This window comes from Trachypithecus francoisi, unplaced genomic scaffold (genome assembly GCF_009764315.1).
Source record: "Trachypithecus francoisi isolate TF-2019V2 unplaced genomic scaffold, Tfra_2.0 Lachesis_group1, whole genome shotgun sequence".
NCBI lineage: Eukaryota > Metazoa > Chordata > Mammalia > Primates > Cercopithecidae > Trachypithecus > Trachypithecus francoisi.
In genome coordinates, this window is record NW_022681454.1 from 884,158 (window position 1) to 900,161 (window position 16,004).

A 16,004-nucleotide genomic window follows, 5' to 3' on the forward strand; every position below is an offset into this window, starting at 1 on the left:
TGCTGCCCTCCACACACAACCGGAAGCTCAGGCCCCTGATAGAGGAAGGCTGTGGGGCCAGCCAGAGGGAGGTTGGTGGGGAGAAGGGACTCGAGCTTTCAGAGTTAAGGGTCTGGGGCGAGGGAGGGACAGGGGTTGAGGGATTAGTTTGGAGCTTGGGTGTGACGTGGGCGGCAGCAGGAGAGGAGGGGGCCGCACAGCACAGGGCTGAGGCTGGAGAGCCTAAAGGGAGCGTGGCCTGAGCTGCCCCCAGAGCAGGAGCGTCTGAGTCGGGGTGGCCAGACCCGGAGCCGGAATCCAGACAACTTTGATGTGAAAATCTCAGCACCTATTTAGGTTCTCATTATTTTTTAAAAGAGCTAAAAATAGTGGCGGGTGCATAGCAAATGTGAAGTCGTTATTCTCTGAAAACAGGAAGAGCCTGGCGGCGAGTTCAGTGCTATGTAATTCAGGGCCTTCTCGAGTCTGCTGTGGGGTGGGAGCTGGCCACGGTCACCTTCTCCTTCCACCGGCCCCTGGTCCTCCAGCAGCCCGACAGCCCAGATGCCGCCTCGGCCCTGCGGGGTTAGCACAGGGGCAGTGTGCAGCCCACCCCTGCTCCCAGGTCCAGGGCCCGGGACGGGGGCCAAGTGGAGAGGAGAGAGGAGTCCCGGGGCCGAAGGGTGGGGACCAAGTGGAGGAGGTGGGGTCTGGGGACTGCAGGGGCCCCCACCATTGGCCTTGCCCTGGCTGGGCTCCATGGTCCCCTGAAGAGCTGCCCAGAGCCCTTGCAGCCCCGGGACCCTCTTCTCCTCGCCACTCAGGCCCTGCAACAATCCAGCCACAGCAAGGTTGCTGAGGAAGCACGGTCCTGCACCCAGCTGGTGAACGGCTCCTGGACGAGCGGATCCACACTGGAGACAGCCGTCATCGGAAAATAGTTTAATTCTGTACAGACAACCACGGGACTGATTACAAAGTGCGGTGCAAACACCAGTGCCCATGAGCGCGTGGCCCACCACCTGCTGGTGCTCCAGAGGCCACGCCCAAAACACCAAATAAATCACAGATGTGACAACTGTGGGAGGAGCATGAATCAGCTGTTCCTTCGTGAGGAGAAAAAGGAAACAACAATCAGAGGCTTTGGAATGCTTTCTCTTCCTGTGCCTGGAATGCTGGGCAGGCAGTGACCCGGGGCTCGGAGCCCCACTCCGGCCACATCTGCCGTCGCCCACGGGGCCCTCACGGTGGGGACCCAGGTCCCACGACAGCTCCCAAGCTGTGGAGATGTGTGCGCAGCCACCACCACTGCGGCCTCAGAAGAGGGGCCGGGAGCCCTGGTTCTCAAACTCCGACCAGGCGTCGTTCAGCTCCATGAAGATCATCTTGGCGTGCTGCTCATACGGCTGCCCCGCGGCCTGTGGGTGACAGGCGGTGTAAGCGCCTCTTACAAGCATGTGTGGGCGGCCAGGGCAGGATCTCCCCGCGACCCACCCCTGAAGGCCTCCAGCAGCCGCCCGACAGCTCTGCTCACCTTGTCGGGGTGCACGGCCAGCACCGCGCGGCGGTAGTGCTTCTTCACCTGCTCCGGGGCCACCAGGTCGGCCATGCCCACGGGCGTCCAGCGGCTCTCCCCGTCCCACAGCACTGTGTGCAGCGTGGACAGCAGGGCCCGGATGTTCCGCTCCTTGCCCTCAATCCAGTCCAGGAGCTGTGGGAGACACGGGGCTTGCTGAGCCCTGGGCGCTTGCCTGCCCTCCTCCTCTGCACTGGGGAAACTGAGGCATGACACTGAGGAAGTGCCTGGTCCCGCGGGGTGGGCTCAGCCCAGCTCACAGACTAAGTCCCACTGCACGCCCCACCCTCAACTATACAGAGCCGACTCCGGACAACACAGGGCCAGGTGGCCTTCGTGTTCCAGGGCCTGGGGCCAGAGGCTGGGACAGAGGGACCCTCGTCTCAGCCGGATGTTCACTGGGGACACATACGCTGGTTCTGGTGGTGCAACCCCTTGGCCCATCCCAGGCCCCAGACTCAGAGGGAGAAGGGGAAGGTCCCTGGTGCCTGTGAAAGGACCCCAAGGTCACAGGTGCATGTGGCCTGTAGAGCTGGCCATCGGCCAAGCCACACAGCAGGGCATGTCTCATGGCCGGCACAGGCACACCCTGACTGCTGCACCCTCACCCCCCAGTGAGCGCCCTAGGTTGGGAGGCTCAGCACCCAGAGCAGCCCCCAGGAGATACCTGCCCTCGACAGTCTCTGCAGACACCCCGGGGGCACTCCTGTAATGCCTGCCCCCATCAACGCTGAGTCACCTGGGCACACGGGGAGCAGCACGGCCTGGGGCCTGACTCTGCCCTGCCCACCAGGCCTCAAGCCACCCTGTCCTCAAGGGCTGCCAGGCCCATTGGCAATGACAGGTCCCTGGCTGGAGACGCTGGCTCCGTGTGGCACAGCAGATTCTCCAGGGGCCCTGGGTTGAGGCCTCTGGGCTCCCAGTAAGAGTTGCCCACCCACCTTCAGCTTGAGCGGGTCTGTGTCTTTAGCCAGGTCCTGCTTCCTCATCTCCGCAATGGTCTTTGGTCCCTTCTTGTCAGACCTGGAGGAGAAGCCTTGATTGGACAACAGATCTTCAAAGTCGTTCTCAGAGACTTTTGGCTTTTGAGCTAGAAAAGAACAGAAACTTTTTTTTGTTTGCGACAGGGTCTCCACTCTGTCGCCCAGGGCAGAGTGCCATGGCACGATCTCGGCTCTCTGCAGCCTTGGCCTCCCAAGGCCAAGGGAGGATCGCTGAGTCCTCAAGTGATCCTTCTGTCTCAGCCTCCCAAACACCTGGGACCACAGGCATGCGCCACCACGCCCGGCTAATTTTCACAATTTTTGTAGAGAGGAAGTCTCACTGTTGCCCAGACTGGTCTTGAACTCCTGGGCTCAAGCGATCTGCCCGCCTCAGCCTCCCAAAGTGCTGGGATTACAGGCGTGAGCCACGAAGCCCAGCTAAGAACAGAAACTTTCTGCAGAGACACACAGGCCCAATTCCACCCGCTGCCCCCAGGGGCAGGGCTACCATCCTGATGCCTCCACAGAAAAGAAGAGGGAAGACAAGACAGGGTTGCAAAGGCCATTTGTTAAAAACAGGTCAAGCGGGTGTCACTGGAACAAGAGGGACCCAGAGGCCTGACCCGGAGAGAGACCAGCAGACACACATCAGAAACTGCGTCCTTCTCTGAGTGGCTCGGCCATGTCTGTCCCAGGACTGGGCTCCGATTGAAGAAAACACAGGTTCTACCTTTAGCCAGTTCAGGGCGGTCTCTGCAAACTCCACAGCAACAGAGAGTGGGGGACTCACCAAAGCTGGGTGCGCGGACCCCCCGCTCCTCTCGTGCCCCGATCACACTGAAGTTCGCAGCATAGTTAGGCCTTGGCTGTGTGCAGGCTTTGAGGGGTGGCTTGGCCTGAGGGGGCCATGAGGCACCCTGGGCTGGCGGCCGACTTGTCTGCCAGGAGCCACTGCCTTTGGCCGTGGTGGCCGTTTTGGGAATGAAGCCACCAGGAGGGAATCCAGCTGGTGTGCCTGTGGAGACAGAGGTCAGACACTTGGCATCTGGTTGTCCGTGCGGGGCAACCACTGTTTCTAGAACTCAGAGCACCACGTTTATTGGAAAACACAGGTTTGCAGAACAGAACATTGATCACCCGAGGCCGTCGAGACAGAGGTGCCGGCTCCACCTACGTGTGAAGGTCTCCAGGGACTGGCCATCCAGGCCAGGTACTGGGGCGACAGGAACATTCTGGGTGGAGGGCAGACGCCAGGACAGGGCAGCTGTGAAGGCAGCACCCCCACCCCCATGAGCCAAGGCAGACCCGGGACTTGTCCACGGGGGCTGGGGGCAGTGTCCCCACATTCGCAGCGTCCTGGAGGGCCACAGCCATCTGTCCCGTGGCCACTGCCTCTCGGAGAACATCAAATCAGGGCTGATCCTTTCATCTTTTTTTTGCAATGGAGTCTCACTGTGTCGCCCAGGCTGGAGCGCAGTGGTGCGATCTTGGCTCACTGCAAGCTCCGCCTCCCAGGTTCACGCCATTCTCCCCCCTCAGCCTCCTGATTAGCTGGGACTACAGGTGCCTGCCACCACCCCTGGCTAATTTCTTTTGTACTTTTAGTAGAGACGGGATTTCACCATGTTAGCCAGGACGGTCTTGATATCCTGACCTTGTCATCTGCCTGCCTCGGCCTCCCAAAGTGCTGGGATTACAGGCGTGAGCCACCGCGCCTGGCCTGATCCTTTAACTTTTTATTTTGGAATAATTAAAATAGCAGGAAGCTGTAAAAACCCTGAGCACCTGCGCCCAGCATCCCCCAGGGAGGGCGTCTCTCACAACCTCAGAGAAGCACTGAGCCCTGGCAGCCGCACCACCTAGAGCCCATCAGACGTGGCCAGCCGGACTTGTGTTATGTGTGCAGGGCCACGCCACTGACCGCACGCAGCGTCCTCTCAGCACCACAGCAATCACGACCTGGATGCTTCACTACGGTTCTGTCATCTTTTTTTTTTTTGGAGACAAGGTCTCACTATGGCTGGTCTCAAACTCCTAGGCTCAAGAGACCTGCTGGCCTCACCTCCCACAGGGCTGGGATGGTAAGTGTGAGCTACCACACCCGGCTGTCTTCTTAGTTATGTTCTAGAACGGAACTGACAGCCGCAGCCTCTAGATTGGCACCTCTTCACTCAGGATAGGCCACTCAGGCCCGGGGCATCCGCCACTCCCCCTCCTTGCCGAGGGCCATCTCGTGGTGTGGAACCACCTATTCAACCGTTCACCTGTAGGACACCTGGGCTGATTCCACTGTTTGGCTACAACAAACACATCTTTGAACGCCTGTTACGGACTTTTGTGTGAATGAGTTTCCATTTCTCTGGGATAAATGCCTATGTCCCACCATAGCTCAGGAGCTGTGTTTAGCTTAGTAGAAAAACGACCACCTGTTCTACAGAGTGACCCTGCCGCTTCAGTGGCTCGTCCCCTGGCAACGCGAGACACACGGTTCGTCCCCAGCAACGTGTGAGAGGCAACTCATCCCCCGGCAATGCGAGACACGCGGCTCGTCCCCCGGCAATGCGAGAGACGCAGTCCGTCCTCCCCTGAGCCCTGTCCTCCCCCGTGCCCCGTCCTCCCCCACGCCCCGTCCTCCCCCGCGCCCCATCCTCCCCTGCGCCCCGTCCTCCCCCGCACCCCATCCTCCCCTGTGCCCCGTCTTCCCCCGCGCTCCATCCTCCTCTGCGCCAGCATTCGGTGATGCCAGGTGTCTTGGCCTGTGCTTCCTGGCCATCGGATGTCGATGTGCTGGAAGTGTCTTCGTGTCTCTTGCCCATTTTTTTTTTTTTTTTTTTTGAGACAGAGTCTTGCTCTGTCACCCAGGCTAGAGTGCAGTGGTACAATCTTGGCTTACCACAACCTCTGCCTCCTGGGTTCCAGAGATTCTCCTGCCTCAACCTCCCGAGTAGCTGGGATTACAGGCATCGCCAACATGCCCGGCTAATTTTTGTATTTTTAGTAGAGACAGGATTTCACCATGTTGGCCAGGATGGTCTCAATCTCTTGACCTTGTGATCCACCACCTCGGCCCCCCAAAGTGCTAGGATTACAGGCATGAGCCACTGTGCCTGGCTGTCTCTTGCCCATTTTCTAACTGGATTGCTTTCGGGTTTGTTTTTGACTGTATTTTTATATTCTGTAGATGAGTCCTTTGTCAAATAGGCGGTTTGGAAATATCTTCTCCCAGTCCGTAGCTCAGATGCCCAGAGCTCTGAATTTGTGTCCATCTGTCCTCTTATGGGTGTGATTCGGGTGGTAAGTCTACGAATGCTGCCCAGCCCCAGGCCACAAAGGTTTTCTACTTTATAAAGGCCCTGCGGTTTTACGTTTCAATCTCTGGCTGACTCTGATGAGCTGTTCTGTACAATGTGGGCTAAGGGCTTGCCTATGGCTGCCCAGCACCATCTGACGAATGGGTTTCCTGCCTCTGTCAAAGCTCCGCTGGTCTCTCTTGTGTGGCCTATTTCTGAGTCCTCTCTTCTCTCCACAGACGTCTCTCTCTCTCTCTGCCATCACTGCAATGTTGATTTCTGTGGCTTCAGAGTAAGCCTCAAAGCCAGGAAGAATGACTTCTCCCATGTCATTTTTCCATTACAAAAATATTCCAGGCATGGCCAGGCGCGGTGTCTCACGCCTGTAATCCCAGCACTTTGGGAGGCCGAGGCGGGTGGATCATGAGGTCAGGAGATCGAGACCATCCTGGCAAACACGGTGAAACTCCATCTCTACTAAAAATACAAAAAATTAGCCAGGCATGGCGGCGGGCGCCTATAGTCCCAGCTACTCAGGAGGCTGAGGCAGGAGAATGGTGTGAACCCAGGAGGCGGAGCTTGCAGTGAGCCAAGATGGCCCCACTGGACTCCAGCCTGGGCAACAGAGCAAGACTCTGTCTCAAAAAAAAAAAAAATCCCAGGCATCTAGTCCATCTGTCTTTCAAATACACTGTACGATAAACTCATTTGTATCTAGGAAAACCCCTGCTGAGGCATGGCAGGAACTGTGTTAGGCTACAGATGCACACAGGAGAATGGACACCTTACTCGGGAGCCTCAGGTCGTGAGGGCAGCGTTCGTCCCTTCACTCGCATCTCCTCTGGTCTTTTTTGCCACTGTTGGTTTTACAGTCCCACCCGGTACAAGCCCTAGACATGTCTGGTCAGATTTATACCTAAATGTTTATTTTTTTCTTAAAAAAAAAAAGGTGATTGTAAATGGTTCTGTTTTAAATGTTGGCTTCCTTGTATAATTACAAGTAAACAGAAATATGACAGATTTTTGTGTGTCGGTCTCGTATCCTGTGACCTTACTGAGCTCACAGTTCTAAAAGATCTTTGTAGATTCCTTGAGAGTTCCTGCACAGACAGTCATGTCATCTGCAGACAGGAGCAGTTTTATTTTTCCCTTTGTAGCGCGTGTCACTTTGACCTCCTTTTCTTGCCAAATGGTAGCAGCTGTGACTTCCGACAAGCAGAAGTGGAGAAAAGACACTCCTGGCCGGGCGCGGTGGCTCAAGCCTGTAATCCCAGCACTTTGGGAGGCCGAGGTGGGTGGATCACGAGGTCAGGAAATCAAGACCATCCTGGCTAACATGGTGAAACCCCGTCTCTACTAAAAACACAAGAAAATTAGCCGGGCGAGGTGGCGGGTGCCTGTAGTCCCAGCTACTCGGGAGGCTGAGGCAGGAGAATGGCGTGAACCCGGGAGGCGGAGTTTGCAGTGAGCTGAGATCCGGCCACTGCACTCCAGCCCGGTGACAGAGTGAGACTCCGTCTCAAAAAAAAAAAAAAAAAGACACTCCTGCCCTGTTCCTGATTTTAGGAGGATGGTTAAAAATGATATTGGCTTGGCCAGGCAGGGTGGCTCACACCTGTAATTCCAGCACTTCAGGAGGCTGAGGTGGGCGTTATCACTTGAGGTCAGGAGTTTGAGACCAGCCTGGCTAACATGGTGAAATCCCGTCTCTACTAAAAATACAAAAATTAGCTGGGTGTGGTGGCGCGTGCCTGTAATCTCAGCTACTCGGGAGGCTGAGGTGGGAGAATTGCTTGAAACTGGGAGGCGGAAGTTGCAGTGAGCTGAGATTATGCCACTGCACTCCGGCCAGGGCAACAGAGAAAGACTCTGTCTCCAAAAAAAAAAAAAAAACAAAAGATGTTGGCTGCAGGTTTCTTGTTTTTGAGACAGAGTCTTGCTCTGCCGCCCAGACTGGAGTGCAGTGATGCAGTAAGCCCAGTCCAGCCTTGACCTCCCAGGCTCAAGTGATCCCGGTGATCCTCCCGCCTCAGCTGGCTGAGTAGCTGGGACCACAGGTGCTCACCACCACACCTGGCTCATTCTTACAGGAGTCTCACTATATTGCCCAGGCTGACTTCAAACTCCCGGGTTGAGGAAATCTTCCCACATTGGCCTCCCAAAGCACTGGGGTTACAGGTGTGAGCCACTGCGCCTGGCCTGGCTGTGGGTTTCTATATATGCTTGTTACCAAGTTGATGACGTTCTGCTCATTACTGGTTCACTGACAGTGTTATCATAAAAAGGTGCTGAATTTTGTTAAATGCCTTTTCTGCATTGTTGATGTGATCACATGACTCTTCAGCCGGTTAATATGGTATTGGGTTGGTGCAAAAGTTATTGCGGCTTTTGCTATCACTTTCAATGGCAAAACCACAATTACTTTTGCAGCAACCTAAATAGATTTTGTTAACCAATTCTGAAAAGTCAGCCTTGTATTCCTGGAATAAATCTTACTTGATCTTGGTGTAGAATTCTCTTTATGTACTGATAAAATCTATTTGCTAAAGTTTGGTTGAGGATCTGTATCTATATTAATGAGGAATACGGGCCCAGTTTCCCTTTTCGGTACTGTTTCTGTCTGATTTTGGTTTCAGAGTGATAGCGCGAGCTTCGTAAAATCAATTAGAAAGTGCTCCCTCTCTCCTGCTTCCTGCAAGAGGGTGGAATTGGCGTTCTCTCAACATTCGGTGAAATTCTCCAATGGCCCGGGTGGGTCTGCAGGTTTCCTTTTTGGGAAGTTTTTAATTATGAATTTATTTTCTTTGTATTTATAGAATTTTTCAAAGGAGCTACTTGATACTGGGTAAGTTGTGGCAGTAACTGGTTTTGAGGAATTTGTCAATTTCACGTACGTTGTCAAGCATACTGCACAGCTGCGCCTGCACCCATGACCCTCGCAGAGCCTGCGGGGTCTGCAGTGGTGCCTCCTGCACCACCCCCTATATCGATGACCCGGGTCACTCTTCCTGCCAGTCCCAGGAGAGGTCTGTGGGCTTCGGAACTGGCCTCTGTCTCTGTGTTCCACTGCACTGCCCGTGGCTCCTCATTCTTTCCTTCTGCTTGCTGTAGGCTTATTTTGCTCCCCTCCCCTCTACTTTTTTTCCCCAAAGTCTTGTGTGGAGAGCTCAGGTTACTGCTGGGGCATTCCAGCTTTTCCACAGCAAGTACCCACGGCTGGGGGTGTCTCCGCACTGCCTGGCGGGGCCCTGGGCTTTCCCAGGCTGCACCTGCATCTTCACTCAGCTCCACGCATCGTTTCCCTCGAGACCTCCTCTCTGGCCCAGGTGTCATTTGAAAGCGTGCTGTTTTGTTCCCAAGTGTGAAGATGCTTCCGTTGTATTTCACTGTGGTCAGAGAGCACACTGCAGAATTCTAGTTCTCTGAGGACAGGGCCTGTGTGGAGGAGGCTCCCACGGTGCATGGAAAGGTCCGTGCCTGCAGCTAGTGGGCCCTGGCTGGTGCCTCCGCCCTCTGCATCCTCGCAGCCTTCGGGACAGCTGCTCTGTCACGTGTGGGGACAGTAGTGCTGACATCACCAGCTATGATTTGGGTTTGTCCATTTTTTCCTTCAGTTGTATCAGCTTTGCTTTGTTCAGAATTGCTGTCTTCCCAGAAGGCAGGATGGTCTCAGGCTGCCCACCGAGCCAGCAGGCAGAGGGCTGGGGCTGTGTCTAGGACACAGACAGGAGGGCTCCCTGGGAGTCCACTCCTTCTGCCCCAGTGCTGGCCACCCAGGGCAGTCAAGGCACACACAGGTCTCCTCCCGAGGGCGCGGGCCCCGTAACCCCTTCAGACAACCCAAGACAGAAGCCACAAAGGGAAAGAATATACAAAACAACACTGACAGTAACACTCACGGACGTCCTCAAAAGACACAATAAATCCCCAAAACCATCCCAAACATAAAAAGAACATTTAAAGATGAAAAAACTCTTGGGACTTCATGACAGAACAGAAGGCACTTCAGACGCAAGCTTGCGAGAGCAGAGGACTCGAGGCCAGCCCGGGAGGTGTGAGGACTCGAAGCCAGCCCTAGAGATCCGACACTGACACCTGCTCACAGGAATTTGAGGCACTCAGGGATGGACAGGAGAAATAATGAGGAGACGGGAAATGCTCCTGGAGCTGAGCAGGTAAGGTGCCCAGCCTGAGGCTGGAGGGAGCCCCCGCACAGCCCGCCAGGCTCTGGCAGGAGCAGATGCCATCGCCTGGGGGCTGCATGCTGGAGAGTCCGGGGGTCACCAGCACCAATAAGCATCCCAAGGTGGAGCCATTTCCCGCCCAGGACTCCCCCCGATGGCCCGGCAAGTGCACAGGAGGCTACTTCAGATGATCATCCCCCCGCCACCGGGGGGATGATCTTCTGAGAAGCCACAGGGACCCCAGGGAGACACATCCTGGAAGTGAACCCAGAGACTCAGGGGCGTCAGGTCAGCCCAAGGAGACTCTAAGCCACAGCGCCCGCCCAGGCTTGAGGCAGACACGGGACTGGAGAGGGTGGGCTCGGTTCTCGTGGCCAATGACCAGCACGCTCTGAGCACAGCCTCAGGGACTGAGCAGAGCCCAGCCACACCCCACTTCCATGTGGAGACCCCGCTTCCCAGATGGCCCCCACGGCCCTGAGGGCAGGATGCATCAGGCACCACAATGCGGGTGGGGGCTGGCAGCAGTGCCAGTGTTGGCAACACCTGGTTGTAGCTTGCCAGCTGGCAGTCGCCTAGAACAGGTGCAGACACGCTGTCCCCTTGGGGTCACTGTGCTCTGGGCGGGGGTCTTGGTGAACAGAGGCAAAGACTTCACTTTGGGCAGCTCAGAGTCAGACAGGAATAAACCTCCTACAAGGAAACAGCTTCCACACCCGCAATGTACCCTCCACGTTACCTTGGAGGCCGGAGCTGAGGTCGCCAAGGTCAGCAAATGGGTCCGGGTTCTGAGACTTGGTCCAGCTGGCCTGAGAGCCACAAGGGGCCGGCTGACCTCCAGGAGAGAAGAGGGGGCCTGGAAAAGGGGCACAGGGCGTTAGAACAAGCACCACCTGAAGCGAAGCACATCCTCCTGGGACCTCCGATCGCGCCTCCTTACGGCGTGACAGCCTCACTCCTGCCTGAGAGCCGGCACCTGCACGGCCTGTGTGCAGGAGACCAGCCAGGACAGAGGCACACGTGCAGGAGACCAGCCAGGACAGAGGCACACGTGCAGGAGACCAGCCAGGACAGAGGCGCACGTGGTGGACGCTGCCTCCACGCTCCACACTGCTCCTCGGGGAAAACGGCTTCACAACGCACACCCAGAACCAACCAGGTTCACATCATTATGACAGTGATTCTGCAGTGCCACTTCCTGGAATCCATCTAAAATTAGGAATGTTCTTCATGATATTCTTTATGATAACATAAGTTTGAGAATATCCTAAGTATAAAATCATAAAATACAGGCTGGGCAACATAGAAAGACCATCTCTACAAAAAATAAAAAAATCAACCAGGCACGGTGGCACATGCGTGTGGTCCCAGCTACCCAGGGGGGCTGCGGTGGGAGGATCGCTTGATCCCAGGGGTTGACGGCTGCAGTGAGCTGAGATGATGCCACCGTACTCAGCCCCAGTGACAGAATGAGACTGTCTCCAAAAAAAAAACAAAAAAACAACATTTAGAGCTACTTGATAGAGTGCCATGCAGTCATTAAAACCAGGCTCTTCATGTATAAACAGCCCTTGTGGATCTATTTGAGGAAAAAGACGAATTCCTGAGGCCAAAAATGGGCAAAGAACATGAAATGATTCTCAAAAGAAATACACAAAACCAAAACCATGCAAACTAAGAGTCAACCTCGTTCATAAGAAAGAAATCAAACCGGTGAGACACCTTCACGGTGATCATCCAACCAGGAGACAAACTGGAGACGGAAGCTGCCCCTGGACAAAGACGTCCGGAAGCACACTCGAGGGGACAGGCAGCCAGGCCCTGGTGCGCTGTGCACTGTGCCTCCCGGGGCTCTGTGGACAGTGTGTTCCAACCGCTGAGGGCTGTGGCAACTCTGCCCAGCAAGTCTACCAGCACCATTTTCCCCACACCATGCACACTCTGTGCCCCTGTGCCCCATTTTGGGAATTCTAATGATATTTCAAACTTCTTGATGATTGTATCTGCTTTGGTGATCTGTGTTCCAGGAGCTGATGATGCTGCTCTAATTGTTTTCGGGTGCCATGACCTGTGCCCATAGAAGACGGTGAGCTGAACTGACAGTGTGTGGCTGCTCCACAGACCAGCCGCTCCCGGTCTCGCTCCTCCTCAAGCCTCCCTATTCCCCAAGACACAACCATACTGAATTTAGGCCAATTCAGAACCTACAATGGCCTATAAGCATTCAAATGAATGCAAGAGTTGCAAGTGTCTCACTTGAAATCAAAAGCTAGGAACGACTGAGCTTAGTGAGGGAGGCACGTCAAAAGCAGAAGATGGCCGGGCGCAGTGGCTCATGCCTGTGTTCCCAGCACGGTGGGAGGCTGAGGCAGGAGAGTGCTTGAGCCCAGGAGTTCAAGGCCAGCCTGGACAATACGGCAAGACCCTATCTCTACAAAAAATAAATTTAAAAAATTAGCTGGGCATGGTGGTAAGCGCCTGTAGTCCCAGCTACCCAGGAGGTTGAGGTGGGAAGAGCTCTTGAGCCCAGGAGGTTGAGGCTGCAGTGAGCCATGATTGTGCCACTGCACTCCAGCCAGAGAAAGAGCAAGACCCTGTCTCTAAAAAAAAAAAAAAAAAAAAAAGGAAAGTCGAGATAAGCTAAAAGCTAGGCCTCTTGCACCAGCAAGCCAAGTTGTGAATGCAAAGGAAAAGTTCCTGAAGGGAATTACGCCACTCCAGTGAACACACAAATGATAAGGAAACAAAACAGCCCCATTGCTGACACAGAGGAAATTTGAGTGATCTGGAGAAAAGGTCAAACCAGCCACAACATCCCCGAGCCAAAGCCTAATCCAGAGCAAGGTCTCAACTCTTTCAATCCTATGAAGGCGGAAAGAGGTGAGGACGCTGCAGAAGAAAAGTGAAGCCAGCAGGGGCTGAGGCTGAAGGAAAGACACCGTCTCTGCAACATACAAATGCGACATGAAGCAGCACGCGCTGACGGGGAAGCTGCATGCAGCAAGTCACCCGCTAAGATCCGCTGAGACCACTGAGGAAGGGGCTGCCAGACTCTCCATGCAGATGAGACGGCCTAAGTCACCCACTAAGATCCGGCTGAGATCACTGATTGAAGGGGCTGCACCCGCCACTCTCCACGCAGATGAGATGGCCTTGTATGGGAAGAAGACGCCATCTCTGACTTTCATAGCTAGAGAAGAGAAGTCAATGCCTGGCTTTAAGGCCTCACAAAAGACAGGCTGCCTCTCTTGTGAAGGGCTAATGCAGATGGTGGCTTTAAACGAACACAGTGCTCATTCATTCAAAAAACCCAGTGCCCTTAAAAATGACTCTAAATTGACTCGGCTTGCACCACAGAAATGGCACAGCAAAGCCTGGATGGCAGCCATCTGTGTACAGCATGGTTTGTGGAATATTTTAAGTCCACTGTTGAGATCTACGGCTCAGAAAAAAGATTCCTTTCAAAACACGACTGTTTGCTGACAATCCCGACAATGCAGCTGGTCACCCGAAAGCTCTGACAGAGGAGTATGCAGACAGTCATGCTGCCTTCGTGCCTGCTAACACAACACCCGTTCTGCAGCCCTTGGACCAAGGAGTCGTGTTGACTTCCAAGTCTCACTATTTAAGAAACACATTTCTGTGGCCGGGCGCGGTGGCTCAAGCCTGGAATCCCAGCACTTTGGGAGGCCGAGACGGGCGGATCACGAGGTCAGGAGATCGAGACTATCCTGGCTAACACGGTGAAGCCCCGTCTCTACTAAAAATACAAAAAACTAGCCGGGCGAGGTGGCAGGCGCCTGTAGTCCCAGCTACTCAGGAGGCTGAGGCAGGAGAATGGCGTGAACCCGGGAGGCGGAGCTTGCAGTGAGCTGAGATCCAGCCACTGCACTCCAGCCTGGGCGACAGAGTGAGACTCCGTCTCAAAAAAAAAAAAATCAAAAACAAAAAACCAGACTACAGTATAATGTAAACAGAACTGTTAGCTGGGTGCAGTGGCTCACTCCTGTAATCCCAGCACCCTGAGAGGCTGAGGTGGGTGGATCACCTAAGCCCAGGGGTTCTAGACCAGCCTGAGCAACATGGCAAAACTCTGTCTCTACAAAAAAAATCTACAACTTCTGGGCCTGGTGGCTCATGCTTGTAGCCCCGGTTACTGAGGAGGCTGCGGTGGGAGGATCACTCGAGCCCAGGAGGTCAACGCTGAAGTGAGTGGAGATCGTGCCACTATGCTCCAGCCTGGGTGACAGAGCAAGACCCTGTCTCAAAAACAAAAAACAAAAACCCACACAAAAAAAGTCCATAACTTTTATGTTTACTGGGAAAACAAAATCTGACTGGCTTTCCAGGGGTACTGGCTTTGTGGTCTGGAAGCAAACCCACGACATCACTGAGGCTGGCCCGAGACGCCGCTGCCCCATAAGCACCCGTGCCACCAGAGACGTCGCGGGAGGGCAGGCTCCAGGGTGACGGGAAGGACAGACACACACACGGACTGCCGTACGTGACCCCGTTCCTGACAGGGCACGGGATGTCGGCCGCAACACCGAAATAAGACCTGTGGGGTCGGCCTCACTCACAAACCCCTTCAGAAGGGGACAGCCACAGGGCACGACAGGCAGAACAACCAGGCGGCCCGCAGAGCGCGGGGCATGAGATGGCATCACAAACACAGACGCCCTGCTGGTGGGAGAAGGACGCCTCGGGGGCGCTGCTGATGCTCAGGACCCGCTGCAGCTCTGGGAGGCCGAGTCTGTGTCCCCACGTCCCCCAGTCACAGCAGGTGCGTGAGGCCGCTGCAGCCGTACCACAGCCTTGGGTGTGGAGCCGGCACCACTGAGCACGCCCCGGCCCTTCTGTCCTTCCCTGCGCAAAGGGCACTGTTACGGGTATGTGTGAAACAGAGACGGGCCACAGCAGCTGCATGTCCTGCATGCCCTGTCCTCGGTGGGTGGTGGTCATACCTTCCGTGGCTGGCGCAGGGGCCACTGCCGACACTGCCGTCTCGGTCCAGGCAGCCCATCCTCCCAGCAGGTCTGGGTTGCTGGATGAGGCCGTCATCTTGCTGGGCTCTCCTGGCAGATCCCCTGGGAAGAAGGAACCGGAAGAGAGCACATTTGGTGTCTCAGCAGTAGGCAATGTGGCAGAGCGCCAGGCGATGCTCAGGGCCCCAGGAGCCGGCACCTCTCGCACCCAGGCTGAGCTGAGGTTGGGCTGACGGCCTCCCTCTTCCTGATGGGCCCTGAGGAGTCACCACATCACACAGAACCGAGCGAGTGGATACAGGGACACCAGCAGGCGAGGCTGAGAACAGCATCTGTGCAGTCCCATCCAAAGGGTTTGCCAGGACCCCACTTTCTGTAGCCATCCCCATGGCCTGTGTTCCTGCCTCTCCTAAAACCCACCCAAGCCCACGGTGGCTCCACCTGGCTGAGCTGCCTTTGGCAGACAGAGGGCCCAGCAGGTCCTATCTGCCCTGGCTCTGGCGGCACCCACCCCAGGCTGCAAGGCTGTGCTGCACACGTCCACCCACAAGCCATCCTGCAACGGTCACCATCACCACCCCAGAGCGCACTGTGGATCACACTGCTATCTCCTCGGGAGAGAAAGCCTGGGCTCCTTTCCGTAGGACCGCACTGGAGGGGCAGCCCAGCCCTGTCCCAGGGCCTGGCCCCACAGGCCTCTGTCTAAACAAGCCATGCTCTGCCCCACACCCAGCCTCCTCCCCATGGACACAGCATCCCAAGGCCCCAGCTGCACTCATACCAGGCCAGCTTCCTGGACCTGGACCCCCAACCGCCTCCCTCTGACCTCTCGGCCCCACACCAGCTCTGGGTGCAGGTGGCCTTCTCTGCCAACAGCTGCAAGCCCTGGGCCTGAGGAGGCCTCGAGAAACCTGTTGCCAGGCAGACAACCGAGGCACTGCAGGGACCCACAACCTGTTCCGGGTTTGGGGATGATTTGGGGAGACAGAGCACAGAGCAGTCCGTCC

The 16,004-nt window shown here is 55.7% G+C and overlaps 1 protein-coding gene across 4 annotated transcripts in view; it reads right to left on the reverse strand.

Moving 5' to 3' along the window:
- Positions 1–906: 906 nt before the first annotated feature.
- GAK (cyclin G associated kinase) overlaps positions 907–16,004 on the reverse strand; it is an 81,568-nt gene continuing 66,470 nt past the window's right edge. For 3 of the 4 annotated variants that reach the window (XM_033213386.1, XM_033213385.1, XM_033213387.1), the window contains 6 exons: positions 14,977–15,099; positions 10,752–10,868; positions 3,329–3,553; positions 2,497–2,645; positions 1,514–1,690; positions 907–1,397 (listed from right to left, as the gene is read on the reverse strand). In XM_033213386.1, the coding sequence (XP_033069277.1) occupies positions 1,296–1,397; positions 1,514–1,690; positions 2,497–2,645; positions 3,329–3,553; positions 10,752–10,868; positions 14,977–15,099 (893 nt within the window). In that variant the 3' untranslated portion in view covers positions 907–1,295. The remainder of the gene's footprint in view (positions 1,398–1,513; positions 1,691–2,496; positions 2,646–3,328; positions 3,554–10,751; positions 10,869–14,976; positions 15,100–16,004) is intronic. The other variant, XR_004437757.1, reaches the window with a different exon arrangement.